Raw genomic sequence first — 12,500 nt, 5'->3', positions numbered from 1 at the left:
ACCAAAGGATGAAATGACAGAAAGAGAAGAACTGGAAAGGAAATGTCACACGTCAACGAATTACACGAAGACGAACTGAGAGACGATGCCACAGAAGACGACAGGGATGATGAGTATCAAACAACGACACACGAAGAAACACCGACGAAGTAACAGAGAGGATGGAATGGATAGAAAAGATTAGACAATGGATGGAGCCAGATACAGAGAGAACAGAGATCCCCTCCCCATGAATGCCTACATCAGAAGCAACCCGACGAAAGAGGATATAGAAAAGAGGTTTTTGGTTCACCAACTGGTAATGAGGGAAGGAATAAACACCCCCCCAAAACAGAGCAAATAGGCTGGCAGACCAAGTAAGGAACACGAAGAAAAAGAACTGGCTCTCCCCAAAAGAAAGAGAAGAACTGGAAAGGAAAATGTCACACGACAACAAATTACACGAAGACAACCATCAACAAATTCCTGAAGCCGAACCAAGGAAGAGACTCTGGGAAAACATATGGAGCAATCCGGTATCACACAACAAACATACAACATGGCTCCAGGAAGTCAAGGAAGAAGAAACAGGGAGAATAAAACAAAGATTCACAGACATCACGACAGACACAGTCAGACACCAACTAAAGAAAATGCCCAACTGGAAAGCCCCAGGTCCCGATGAAGTCCATGGATACTGGCTCAAAAACTTCAAGGACCTACACCCACGAATAGCAGAACAACTCCAGCATTGTATCTCAAATCACCATGCACCCAAATGGATGACCACAGGAAGAACATCCTTAGTACAAAAAGACAAGAGTAAGGGAAATATAGCCAGTAACTACAGGCCTATCACCTGCCTACCAATAATGTGGAAGTTACTAACAGGTATCATCAGTGAAAGGCTATACAACTACCTAGAGGAGACAAACACCATCCCCCACCAACAGAAAGGGTGCAGAAGGAAGAGTAGGGGCACAAAAGACCAGCTCCTGATAGACAAAATGGTAATGAAGAACAGTAGGAGAAGGAAAACCAACCTAAGGATGGCATAGATAGACTATAAGAAAGCCTTCAACATGATACCACACACATGGCTAATAGAATGCCTGAAAATATATGGGGCAGAGGAAAACACCATCAGCTTCCTCAAAAATACAATGTGCAACTGGAATACAATACTTACAAACTCTGGAATAAGACTAGCAGGGGTTAATATCAGGAGAGGGATCTTCCAGGGCGCCTCACTGTCCCCACTACTCTTCGTAGTAGCCATGATTCCCATGACAAAAGTACTACATAAGATGGATGCCGGGTACCAACTCAAGAAAAAGGCAAACAGAATCAACCATCTGATGTTCATGGACAACATCAAGCTGTATGGTAAGAGCATCAAGGAAATAGATACCCTAATCCAGACTGTAAGGATTGTATCTGGGGACATCAGGATGGAGTTTGGAATAGAAAAATGCTTCCTTAGTCAACATGCAAAAAAGCCAAAGTAACGAGAACTGAAGGGATAAAGCTACCAGATAGGAGCAACATCAAACACATAGATGAGACAGGATACAAATACCTGGGAATAATGGAAGAAGGGGATATAAAACACCAAGAGGTGAAGGACACGATCAGGAAAGAATATATGCTGAGACTCAAGGCGATACTCAAGTCAAAACTCAACGCCGGAAATATGATAAAAGCCATAAACACATGGCAGAGCCAGTAATCAGATACAGCGCAGGAATAGTGGAATGGACGAAGGCAGAACTCCGCAGCATAGATCAGAAAACCAGGAAACATATGACAATACACAAAGCACTACACCCAAGAGCAAATACGGACAGACTATACATAACACGAAAGGAAGGAGGGAGAGGACTACTAAGTATAAAGGACTGTGTCAACATCGAGAACAGAGCACTGAGGCAATATCTTAAAACCAGTGAAGAGAGTGGCTAAAGAGTGCATGGGAAGAAGGACTGATAAAAAGTAGACGAAGACCCAGAAAAATATACACAGACAGGAGAATGACAGACAGAACAGAGGACTGGCACAACAAACCAATGCACGGACAATACATGAGACAGACTAAAGAACTAGCCAGCGATGACACATGGCAATGGCTACAGAGGGGAGAGCTAAAGAAGGAAACTGAAGGAATGATAACAGTGGCACAAGATCAGGCCCTAAGAATCAGATATGTTCAAAGAACAATAGACAGAAATAACATCACTCCCATATGTAGGAAGTGCAATACGAAAAATGAAACCATAAACCACATAGCAAGCGAATGCCCGGCACTTGCACAGAACCAATACAAAAAGAGGCATGATTCAGTGGCAAAAGCCCTCCACTGGAGCCTGTGCAAGAAACATCAGCTACTTTGCAGTAATAAGTGGTACGAGCACCAACCTAAGGGAGTGATAGAAAACGATCAGGCAAAGATCCTCTGGGACTATGGTATCAGAACGGATAGGGTGATACGTGCAAATAGACCAGACGTGACGTTGATTGACAAAGTCAAGAAGAAAGTATCACTCATTGATGTCGCAATACCATGGGACACCAGAGGTGAAGAGAAAGAGAGGGAAAAAGGATAAGTATCAAGATCTGAAAATAGAAATAAATAAGAAGGATATGGGATATGCCAGTGGAAATCGTACCCATAATCATAAGGAACACTAGGCACGATCCCAAAATCCCTGAAAAGGAATCTAGAAAAACTAGAGGCTGAAGTAGCTCCAGGACTCATGCAGAGAGTGTGATCCTAGAAACGGCGCACATAGTAGAAGAGTGATGGACTCCTAAGGAGGCAGGATGCAACCCGAAACCCCACACTATAAATACCACCCAGTCGAATTGGAGGACTGTGATAGAGAAAAAAAAAAAATAATAATAGTAACAACAACAACATGGGTCTTAAAATGTCTAAACAAATCCACAGTTATGTATATGTACATACATTTAAAGATAAATTTATACATAAGAGCTTTTAGTAATCGAATAGATTCCCGAAAGGTATTTGCAGAGATTTAACTCTATATGCACATATACATAATTGAGGAATTGTTTCTTAAGTAATAATAAACAGCAACTGTTCCAGACTCCATCTGCAACTTAATATCTTATTCCAATGATTTGCACTTGCAGTTACTGTCCTTTCTCCAACCTCTCAAAACACTCCCTCCGTAAGGCCCACTTTTACACCAAACCGCTCACTCTCCCATCTATATACTCTCCAACCTCTCAAAACACTCTCTCTGTAAAGCCCACTTTTACACCAAACCGCTCACTCTCCCATCTATATACTCTCCAACCTCTCAAAACACTCTCTCTGTAAAGCCCACTTTTACACCAAACCACTCACTCTCCCATCTACATATTCTAACAAGCTTTACGGCCATTGAAGAACATTATATCAGTAACTTACCAATTACAAATTTCGAGAACTATTTCAAAGTTGGATTATGTCATCCCATTTTCTTCAGGCCGCGTGAGAACAACGCATCTGACCTACAAGCTGGAGAAAGAAAAGTGAAATATGCCTCACTAGTTCCTCATTCTATGAGTGGGTTGTAGGCTCGCCTATCAATCTGGTAGCCCGAGTTCGCTCACCTCTGCTGCCAATGCGGAACCAGGGGAATTTATTTCTGGTGATTAGAAATTCATTTCTCTATATGATGTGATTCGGATTCCCCAATAAGCTGTAGGTCCTGTCGCAAAGTAAGCAATTGGTTCCTAGCCACGTACAAGAAAAAAAAAATCTAATCCTTCCAGCCAGCTCTAGGAGAGCTGTTAATCAGCTCAGTGGTCTGGTTAAACTACGATATAATTTTTTTTTTTACCTAGGACTTACTATTCCATCCACATTTAGCAAATAAAATATGATGTGTCAATAATTAAGGAGTCCACCTTTTTGGGGGGGAGCCAGGCGTCTGATAGAATATAGATCATTCCAATCAAGCTTTGCTAACCGCTTCAAACTGTCATTGCTTTACATCAAGGTCAAATATATATGCTTTTCCTGTAAGGTCGGCCAAAACTGGCTGATTAATAAAGTTACATGTGATCCAATTACATTGCCATTTTTGTCTACATTAATTGGTTGCTCTTCGTGAACGATGGTTGGTTGCGCCGTTCCGAAAAACATTTTTTCTTTTTAGGAAAACCATTGAGCGAAATGACCAGAGTATAATAAAAGTAAACAATTGACATTCGCGAGCAATAAAAATTTCTTTTGTGACGGGGGAGTTGGCGAACTCTACCCGCGAAAAAACGACCAGCAACGTTTTTGTTCGCTGGTCACAGAAATGAGATGAAAAATGAAAACCACTGAAAGATACACTTTCAATATCGCCGCCTCATTCCAGGAAACAATCCGCTTTGTTACACGTTACTCGTAATAAGAAAGCAATAGATGGTATGTGATCACACAACGCGCGCAGGTCTCGTTTTAAGCTCGTAAATAAATTAGGATGTGTATATATACATAGATACATATATATATATATATATATATATATATATATATATATATATATATATATATATATATATATATATATATATATATATATATAATATAAATATATATATATATATATATATATATATATATAAATATATAATATATATATATATATATATATATATATATATATATATATATATATATTAATACACACAATATATATATATTATATATATATATATATATATATATATATATATATATATATATATATATATATATATATAATGTGTGTGTGTGTGTAAGGATATAAAAATGAGAAAGGTTGAAACCACGTTAAATCAACACATAATGACTCAAACAGATAGCCATCTCGTTTCATATAACAAGAAGTGATCTTTAAGAATAACGTTGTCACACGAAATTTGATGGAAAAAAAAAAAGGTTAGTATTCCAAGAAGCACAAATCATGACTATGGAGGAGCTATCAGAGTCCAAGGCGAAACCAGAATTTGGAAGGACAAATGCGATGGCGCTGGGAAGCCCATGGCATCGACATTCGTCGAAATTCTGTCGATATACAGATTGAACCTTGCAATTTTGAACTTTCACCCTCAACCTAATGAGAGAGAGAGAGAGAAATAAAAGCTCCTATAACCAGAATTTTGAACTACAAGAGCGACGACGCTTGAGATCTACAGCATCGACTTCCGTCGAAAATCTATCCATCTACAAGGAGTTACAAGGATTAGGATGTCTCAAAGACTTATTAATCCATTCGAGGAGACATCGTGGGCTCACTTTATCTTTATGAGCAGATTGAACCTTGCAGTTTTGAACTTTCATCCTCAATCTAATAACAGAGAGAGAGAGAGAGAGAATAAAATCTCCCAGGATCAATAAAGATAAATATGTTAGTTTACCACTGCTTTCGCCCCCATATTAGTGGCGCAGATAATGATAATAACAAAAGAAAGTGGCAAACAGAACGCTGCCGTCATTCCAAGTAATAACAGCAAGCAGGGACCGTCGTTCGTTCAGTGAACTGAAGAGCTGAAAGCAAAATAATGTCCAAATCTCCCATCTGAAATAACGAACGAGGAAAAGAGAAATAATAAAAAAAAAAATAACACTTTGAGAGAGGTAGGGGAGCCAAAGCAAATGGCTGAAAGAGATGGAAGGGAAGGGGACCGAAATGAACACGAGGGGAAATTAAATGAGAGAGAGAGAGAGAGAGAGAGAGAGAGAGAGAGAGAGAGAGAGAGGTGGACAGCGATCTACCGCCCCCCCCCCCCCCCCCAAACACCCCCCCCTCCCCCCCCCCCACCCCACCCCCCCCCCCCCAATTCCCCCCCCCCCCCCCCACCCACCTCAGCCTCACTCTTTGTTACCACCACTCTCCAAATAACTGTGTTCAAAGCGTATTTTTTGCCCCTCTCGGAGTTGAGCTAGACAACCGGGTCAACTTAAAGGTGATGACACCATCCAGCCAGCATCCTTACAACCACCCCCTAGCCTCTCTCTCTCTCTCTCTCTCTCTCTCTCTCTCTCTCTCTCCACCTGCGCACTCAGGTGCAGTGCTTGTCTTTTTTTTTATTTAAAATTCAGCCACGCGCGTCCAAACACGAACTAAGAGAAGAGAAGAGAGAGAGAGAGAGAGAGAGAGAGAGAGAGAATGTTAGGCTGGTGATGCTGATGACGACGGAAAAGGAGATGGTGTGTGTACAAAAGAAAATCAATACCTGTACAGTACTCAGTCCACTAAAACTTGAAACTCTTTTCCTCCACCTCCCCGCTACAGAGATAGGTATAAAGATTAGACGCATAGAGAGATAGAGAAAGACTGAGAGAATATCGGGCAAAGTGCGCAGTATAAAATAAATATATAAATAAACTAAATAAATAAAAAAAACTGGATTTAAAAGAGCTAGTCTGTTAATTACCAGTGTAAAGTCAAGTACCACTGTTACGTAAGCACATCTCACTGCGACATGAAACCCGGGGCTAAAAAAATTCTCTCTCTCTCTCTCTCTCTCTCTCTCTCTCTCTCTCTCTTTTTTATTTTATATATATATATAAAACTCATCATAAAAATTATACATATGTAATAAATATGTACTTACAGGAGTTTAATCATACAAGGGCACGCACATGCGCACACACACACACACACACACATATATATATATATATATATATATATATATATATATATATATATATATATATATAGTATATGTACATAAATATAAAATATATATACACATATGTATATATATTATTATAGATATACACGCACCCACACTGAATTCATACAATCCGTAGTATATATCAGTGGGTGAAAAGGCTAAACATGCATCCCCAGACAAAGCACCAAATCCCCTCACTTTTCATGACCTTGCGCTGCATGATTTACAGCGCTTAATCTTTATTTGATGTAGGAACTACGTCAGCTGGGTAAAAACATTCAATAAATTAAACACTGCCAACCATCCCTTTTATATGATTAAAGCTCTTTGTCAGATGGTGAGGGGAGGAGGAGATGTGCGTTAAAAAAAAAAAAAAAAAAAAAACATTTTCTTCCATCACTGCGGTGTTTTCCAAGCCGGTCTTTCATTTGCAAAAATGATGCAGAAGAGTTTTATTAAAACGACTAACACATTTATTGCGGAGTCTCTACATGGAGATAAAATGATTGATTATGGTGGTGAAGTTATGACGAGACGACTCTTCGACGTCAGGTATAAGATTATATTTTGTTTCGGAAACACCCAATATAATTATACTATATAACTCTTGCGAAGTCAGAAAAATGATTTTTGAATATACCTCACACCCTCTTGACGTCAGAATGTTTATATTTTTGCAGATACCGGTACCTTTGCGATGTCGGATTTATTTTTGGGTATAGCGTGTACCAAGGTGAAGTCAGATGTATTTTGGGGGATACCCTACCCTATGTATGTATACCTTCATGAGCCTGCAATTTTTTTTAACATACCTCAAACCCCTGCAAAGTTAGCAGCTAACTAGGATACACAATAGCTTTCTGATGTCATTAAATTTATTTTGGCTGATTCCTTATAGGCAGTCAGAATTTTTTTTAACATGCCCAATAATTTTGGAGGAATGTATCCATCTGTGCCATTTCTGTACGTAACTTGGAGAATGCTTTATATCTCTGCAATGTTTTGATAATTTCAAGGGACACTATTTCTTTGCAAGTTTGGAAACCAACTCTGGAGGTTATCCTGTTGTCTAAGTTTCTGGAGATTTGCTCTTACAGAATAATTGGCAGATGAAATCGACATAGAACTGATTATAATGCAGGCTGAGTGACATGGACGGGGATACCTCGAAGAATTACTGGTCCACTGAGGAGACTTCCTCAAGAGAAGAAAGTAAATAAGAATAAATAAATCAAAGGCGTTTGCCCTCCATTTTACCCGACCTACTCTTGGACTAGGCGGCAGTAGTATACCATTCAAGCACACTCTCACCAGAGAGAAATTAAGAACACTTAACGAAACAACGAGGAGGTTGTCACGTAAAGTAAGCATATACTCATTACGGTCTTACGAGCAGACACCCCGTTACTCTCTCATGTATTGGCGTCACTGTAATATAAAGTAGATGCAAACCAGATAGCCGAGAGGATGATACTTACCGCCTTCACCAATCAATCGGATTTGCACCAAACTTGGGTCCTCCGAATGTTCCTCCAGCACTGTGTCGTCAGTTACCGTCAACTCCTATAAAAAGAGAGATAGAGAAAAAAAAAAATAGACGGAAATGATCATTCAGATACTGATGAACATTTATTGGTGTTACTTTGGCTTGTTCCTTAAGCGTCCCCTATTCCGAGGTGCCATGGCGGAAGCTCCTTGAGACGCCGTGTTTAGTATTAGCCCCTCTGGGATCAAAGTATTATATACACCCGCTTCTACATCGTGTAGTCGATAAATTAAGTTAATAAACGATGTCTTCATGCGGCCGTCTCCTTGACATTTCCCATACGGTGTTTAGTACCAGCCTTCGGAGTAGGTGACCGGTAGATCACAAGCCAAAGTAGCACCCATTTATTATTTCAAAAAGCGCAAGAATGGATACTCGACTCACTACAGATCGAAAGGCAATTCATGACATCCCAGAAATCACTATCTCAGGCAAAAGGGATCTTTCTACATTACTTGACACTGAGTGCACTAAGTAATGTGTGTGTGTGTGTGTGTGTGTGTGTGTGTGTGTGTGTGTGTGTGTGGAGAGAGAGAGAGAGAGAGAGAGAGAGAGAGAGAGAGAGTAAGTTTGTATACATGTACGTCTGACTGGGAGATATGTATATATACCTTTGTTTGTTTGCTTGTTTGTTTGAGAGAGAGAGAGAGACTGCATGCATTAGTGCTTATGTAAGAGATATATACCGTATTAGAATCCTCAAGGTTGGTAAAGAATTACGAACTTAGCCCTGAGGGTCATCAAGACGAAAAACAGAGAGAAATGGCACACACATCTATATATATATTGTATATATATATATATATATATATATATATATATATATATATATATATATATATATATATATATATGTGTGTGTGTGTGTGTGTGTGTGTGTGTGTGTGTGTGTGTGTGTGCTACTCCAAATGAGATTCTTCTAAGGACTACAATGACCCAATTGACGTCAAAAAAATATATCGAGAAAACTATACTCTGGTTGCATCGTTGTATCCCACGATGACTGCTGTGTACCACTGCGTCGTTCCCTCAGAGCGGTAGACTTGGACCCGAAACCCCACCAAGACGGAGGGCGTGGTGAGGAGGATCCTTTGACCGTCCTGCTCTCCCACCCACGCCCGGACCGCCCGCACGCACTCCTCTCCACACAGGCCGGTAACATCGCCGTCCTGAAAAGCAACAAAACACTCACTGAGTCTACTGCATATTGATATCTAATAAGGACTATAACTCATTCACTTAAGGTAGATTCTCGGATGAGCCTTATTCTTACGAGACGTTTGTTTGGTGGCCGCTGATTGGCTGGTATCGGGAGGTAGGCAGCTCCCAGCCAATCAGCGGCCGCCAAACTAACGTCTCGTAGGCATAGGGATTACCCAAGAATCTACCTTAAGTGAACCAGTTATAGATATACAGAAGGACTGGCATTTATGTAGTATGGCTACAATCAAGATGAAGACTTTTTTTTTCTTTCTTTCTTTTCTCCATACTGCCACATTTATGCTTCAATTGTTGGATTGTGAATGAACCTTTGTTGAGGGAACTTTCACAATAACAGAAGCTTCTTAAAAGAGCACTAACTTCAGTATCTATTGCTTAATCCCTAAAACAGAAGTATTTTGTATAAACATTGTTAAATAATGCTCAGACGAAGTTGGCTAAGATGCAAAGGGTTCCGCAAACAGATCCTCATGGGAACCCAGGAACAGAATACACCAATGAAATTACATCATTCAAGAAATGACAAATAAATGCATTAATATACCACTTTTGTAATATGTTTCTATGGGTATTAGACATAATGAAAGGTTCAGAACTGGCTTTTTATTCAATTTATTTATTTTATTTACCTTTCTGAACGTGGGCAGAGAAATGGACTGTCACCTGAAACTAGCTCTTTATTAAATTTATTTTATCTACCTCTCTAAACGTGGGTAGAGAAATGGAATGTCAGCTGAAACGGCAAAGAAATATATCTGGCTGATGGAAATCAACAAATACCGTTACATAGATTTTAAAAGTAGGGAGAAACACAACTTTTGACTAATTGAATATTCATAACTGTAACACTGAAACATTTACACGTTCCCTTAAATTCTGGTATAAATTCTTGCTATTTCCTTACAGTGTACAGATATGCCACTATACCTTTCCACTGCTTTAATTTCCACATTCTGCTGACATTTACCTCTTGTTTAAACATCTAATAATTCCAGCTCACTGTATTAGTCACCATTCCTCTTATGATTTATGCGTTTATTCTTTATGAAAGCATTTTACATATACGAGAATTCTAAACGGCACAAGTGGCCAACTACACATGGTGATCAGAAAGGGTAGGTGACAAATGTGCAGAAAACTTCGTTCAGAGTCATACCTGGTCTATATAAATCGCGTGAGAGAGGTGAGCCTGACTACACCAATTCAAAAGTGAAGGTCAAATGATAACTGCAAGTTGCTGTCTTATATTATCGAGTTGCTTTGAGTTACGAATGAGAATCCTAAACTTCAGTTTAGAAAGAATCCGATGTCACTGAATGCAGCGCATCGTGCAGAAGCCAAATGAGTAGAATTTAAGTTAATCCATTATTAACACTACATGAGTGCTCCTCAGCTTCTATTAATGACACCATTTTATCTTTCACTGTCAAGCTCTTTGCTTTTACAATCTAAAAATTCTTTCTTTCTCTTCTTACCGGGAGAGTCTCTGTTATTTTCAACTCTTGGAATTACTGTAACTATATCGACCATTCACAGCAACACCTAAGAGAATTAAGACTATTCAAGGTCTCTAAATCTATGTCGTTTTAAAGAATATAAAAAACAAACAGAGAAACAAACACAGATACCATCAGGCAAACAAATAAAATAGCACGAGTAAACTGGAGCAAAAAAAGTAAATAAATAAAATTCACCAAAAACTTCCACAAAATGCATGGAACTCTGAAAGCAGATAAAAAAAATTGCAACAACTTTTATGTAAGGTACGATACAATCTGAACAATTTAGAGATAAAATCGTATAAATATTTCCATAACGTTAAATGTTGGGTGCATCATCACCACACTGTATTCAAAACTTAAAATGATTTTATTCGTATTCAGCATATGCAACAGAAGACCTCAATGACGAATAACACATACTTAGACCCATGTGGTAGAAGCATCTTAATACAAGGTTCGAGTGGAGAAAAAAGAAAAAAGAAAAAATAACACTGATTCGGTTCAAGTACTGAGGAAGACACCAGCCAGGTTTCAGTCTATCCAGCAACTTTGGCTCATTGTTTCATTGTTCCCTGTGTTTCGGGATTTGCCTTAGATAATTATAATTTGCTGCGTGCTACCAAAAGTATGGACATTAGTTTACAAAATCCCCCTAAAAAAAAGAGGCTATATATAAGCTTAAAAATCACAGGAGATGCACGTGACTTCAGTATATAAGCGAATATATATATATATATATATATATATATATATATATATATATATATATATGTATTATATATACATACACATATATAACGTTGAAACTCCGCTGAGTTAGAATACGTCTGACTCAAATAATCCTGCATTCACGCCATCTTTCATGATGCTGCATATCTATCTAATAATAATAGTAATAAAACAGGCAATGACTCCAAATGCGGCCCATCGGCATTTTTCGTTTCAGTCGCTTCAGCATTACAGCTGCCACTGTGAATCCCTCGATGACTGGAAACGATGGACCAAAGTATTTTTCCCCCAACATTTGATTGGATTTGTTTATTGCGTGTGATTAAATCGCGCCGATGAGCCATTAGGTCTGAACAAACCGTTATTTTGGTGATTGGTAGGGCCACGGTAATTGCAGTACTGTCATTGGACGTGAGATAAAAAGTGTGAGTAAGTATTTAGCTAAAATAAATTCTTAAGTCTTCTTCCTCTTCTTTCCCACCGTTTTCCCTACATCATGGGGTCGGTTGCCAGATTAAGCGGAGAGCAGTAAATCCTATGTAAGCGAGACCGAATCTCTAATCACCTAAAAAAGAAAATAAAATCGCAAAGGCAGCCATGATGCCTTTCTTATTCTCCTTGTTGTTCATCAAGTTTGTTTTAGATACGAACTTAGAAAATGACAACATGGATATAATTATGGTGTTCAGTAACGGAACAAAAATGATGCTCCTTTTCATCGACATTGACAACTTAGTACCTGAAAACGAGGGTAACGACCTCAGAATCATATCTATGTACAATGCAACGCCAAGTTATGGCGAATCTGAAAGCAAATGACTGCCAGATTGCAATACACCCCAGATTTTTCGTGTTGACAG

The 12,500-nt window shown here is 38.9% G+C and overlaps 1 protein-coding gene across 3 annotated transcripts in view; it reads right to left on the bottom strand.

Annotated features, from left to right (window-relative positions):
* LOC135202224 (probable JmjC domain-containing histone demethylation protein 2C) overlaps positions 1-12,500 on the bottom strand; it is a 651,505-nt gene that overhangs the window by 245,809 nt on the left and 393,196 nt on the right. For all 3 annotated transcript variants that reach the window (XM_064231488.1, XM_064231490.1, XM_064231489.1), the window contains 2 exons: positions 9,163-9,357; positions 8,121-8,205 (listed from right to left, as the gene is read on the bottom strand). In XM_064231488.1, the coding sequence (XP_064087558.1) occupies positions 8,121-8,205; positions 9,163-9,357 (280 nt within the window). The remainder of the gene's footprint in view (positions 1-8,120; positions 8,206-9,162; positions 9,358-12,500) is intronic.

Source organism: Macrobrachium nipponense, chromosome 30 (assembly GCF_015104395.2).
Source record: "Macrobrachium nipponense isolate FS-2020 chromosome 30, ASM1510439v2, whole genome shotgun sequence".
NCBI classification, from domain to species: Eukaryota; Metazoa; Arthropoda; class Malacostraca; order Decapoda; family Palaemonidae; genus Macrobrachium; species Macrobrachium nipponense.
This window is presented reverse-complemented; position numbering and strand designations above follow the sequence as displayed.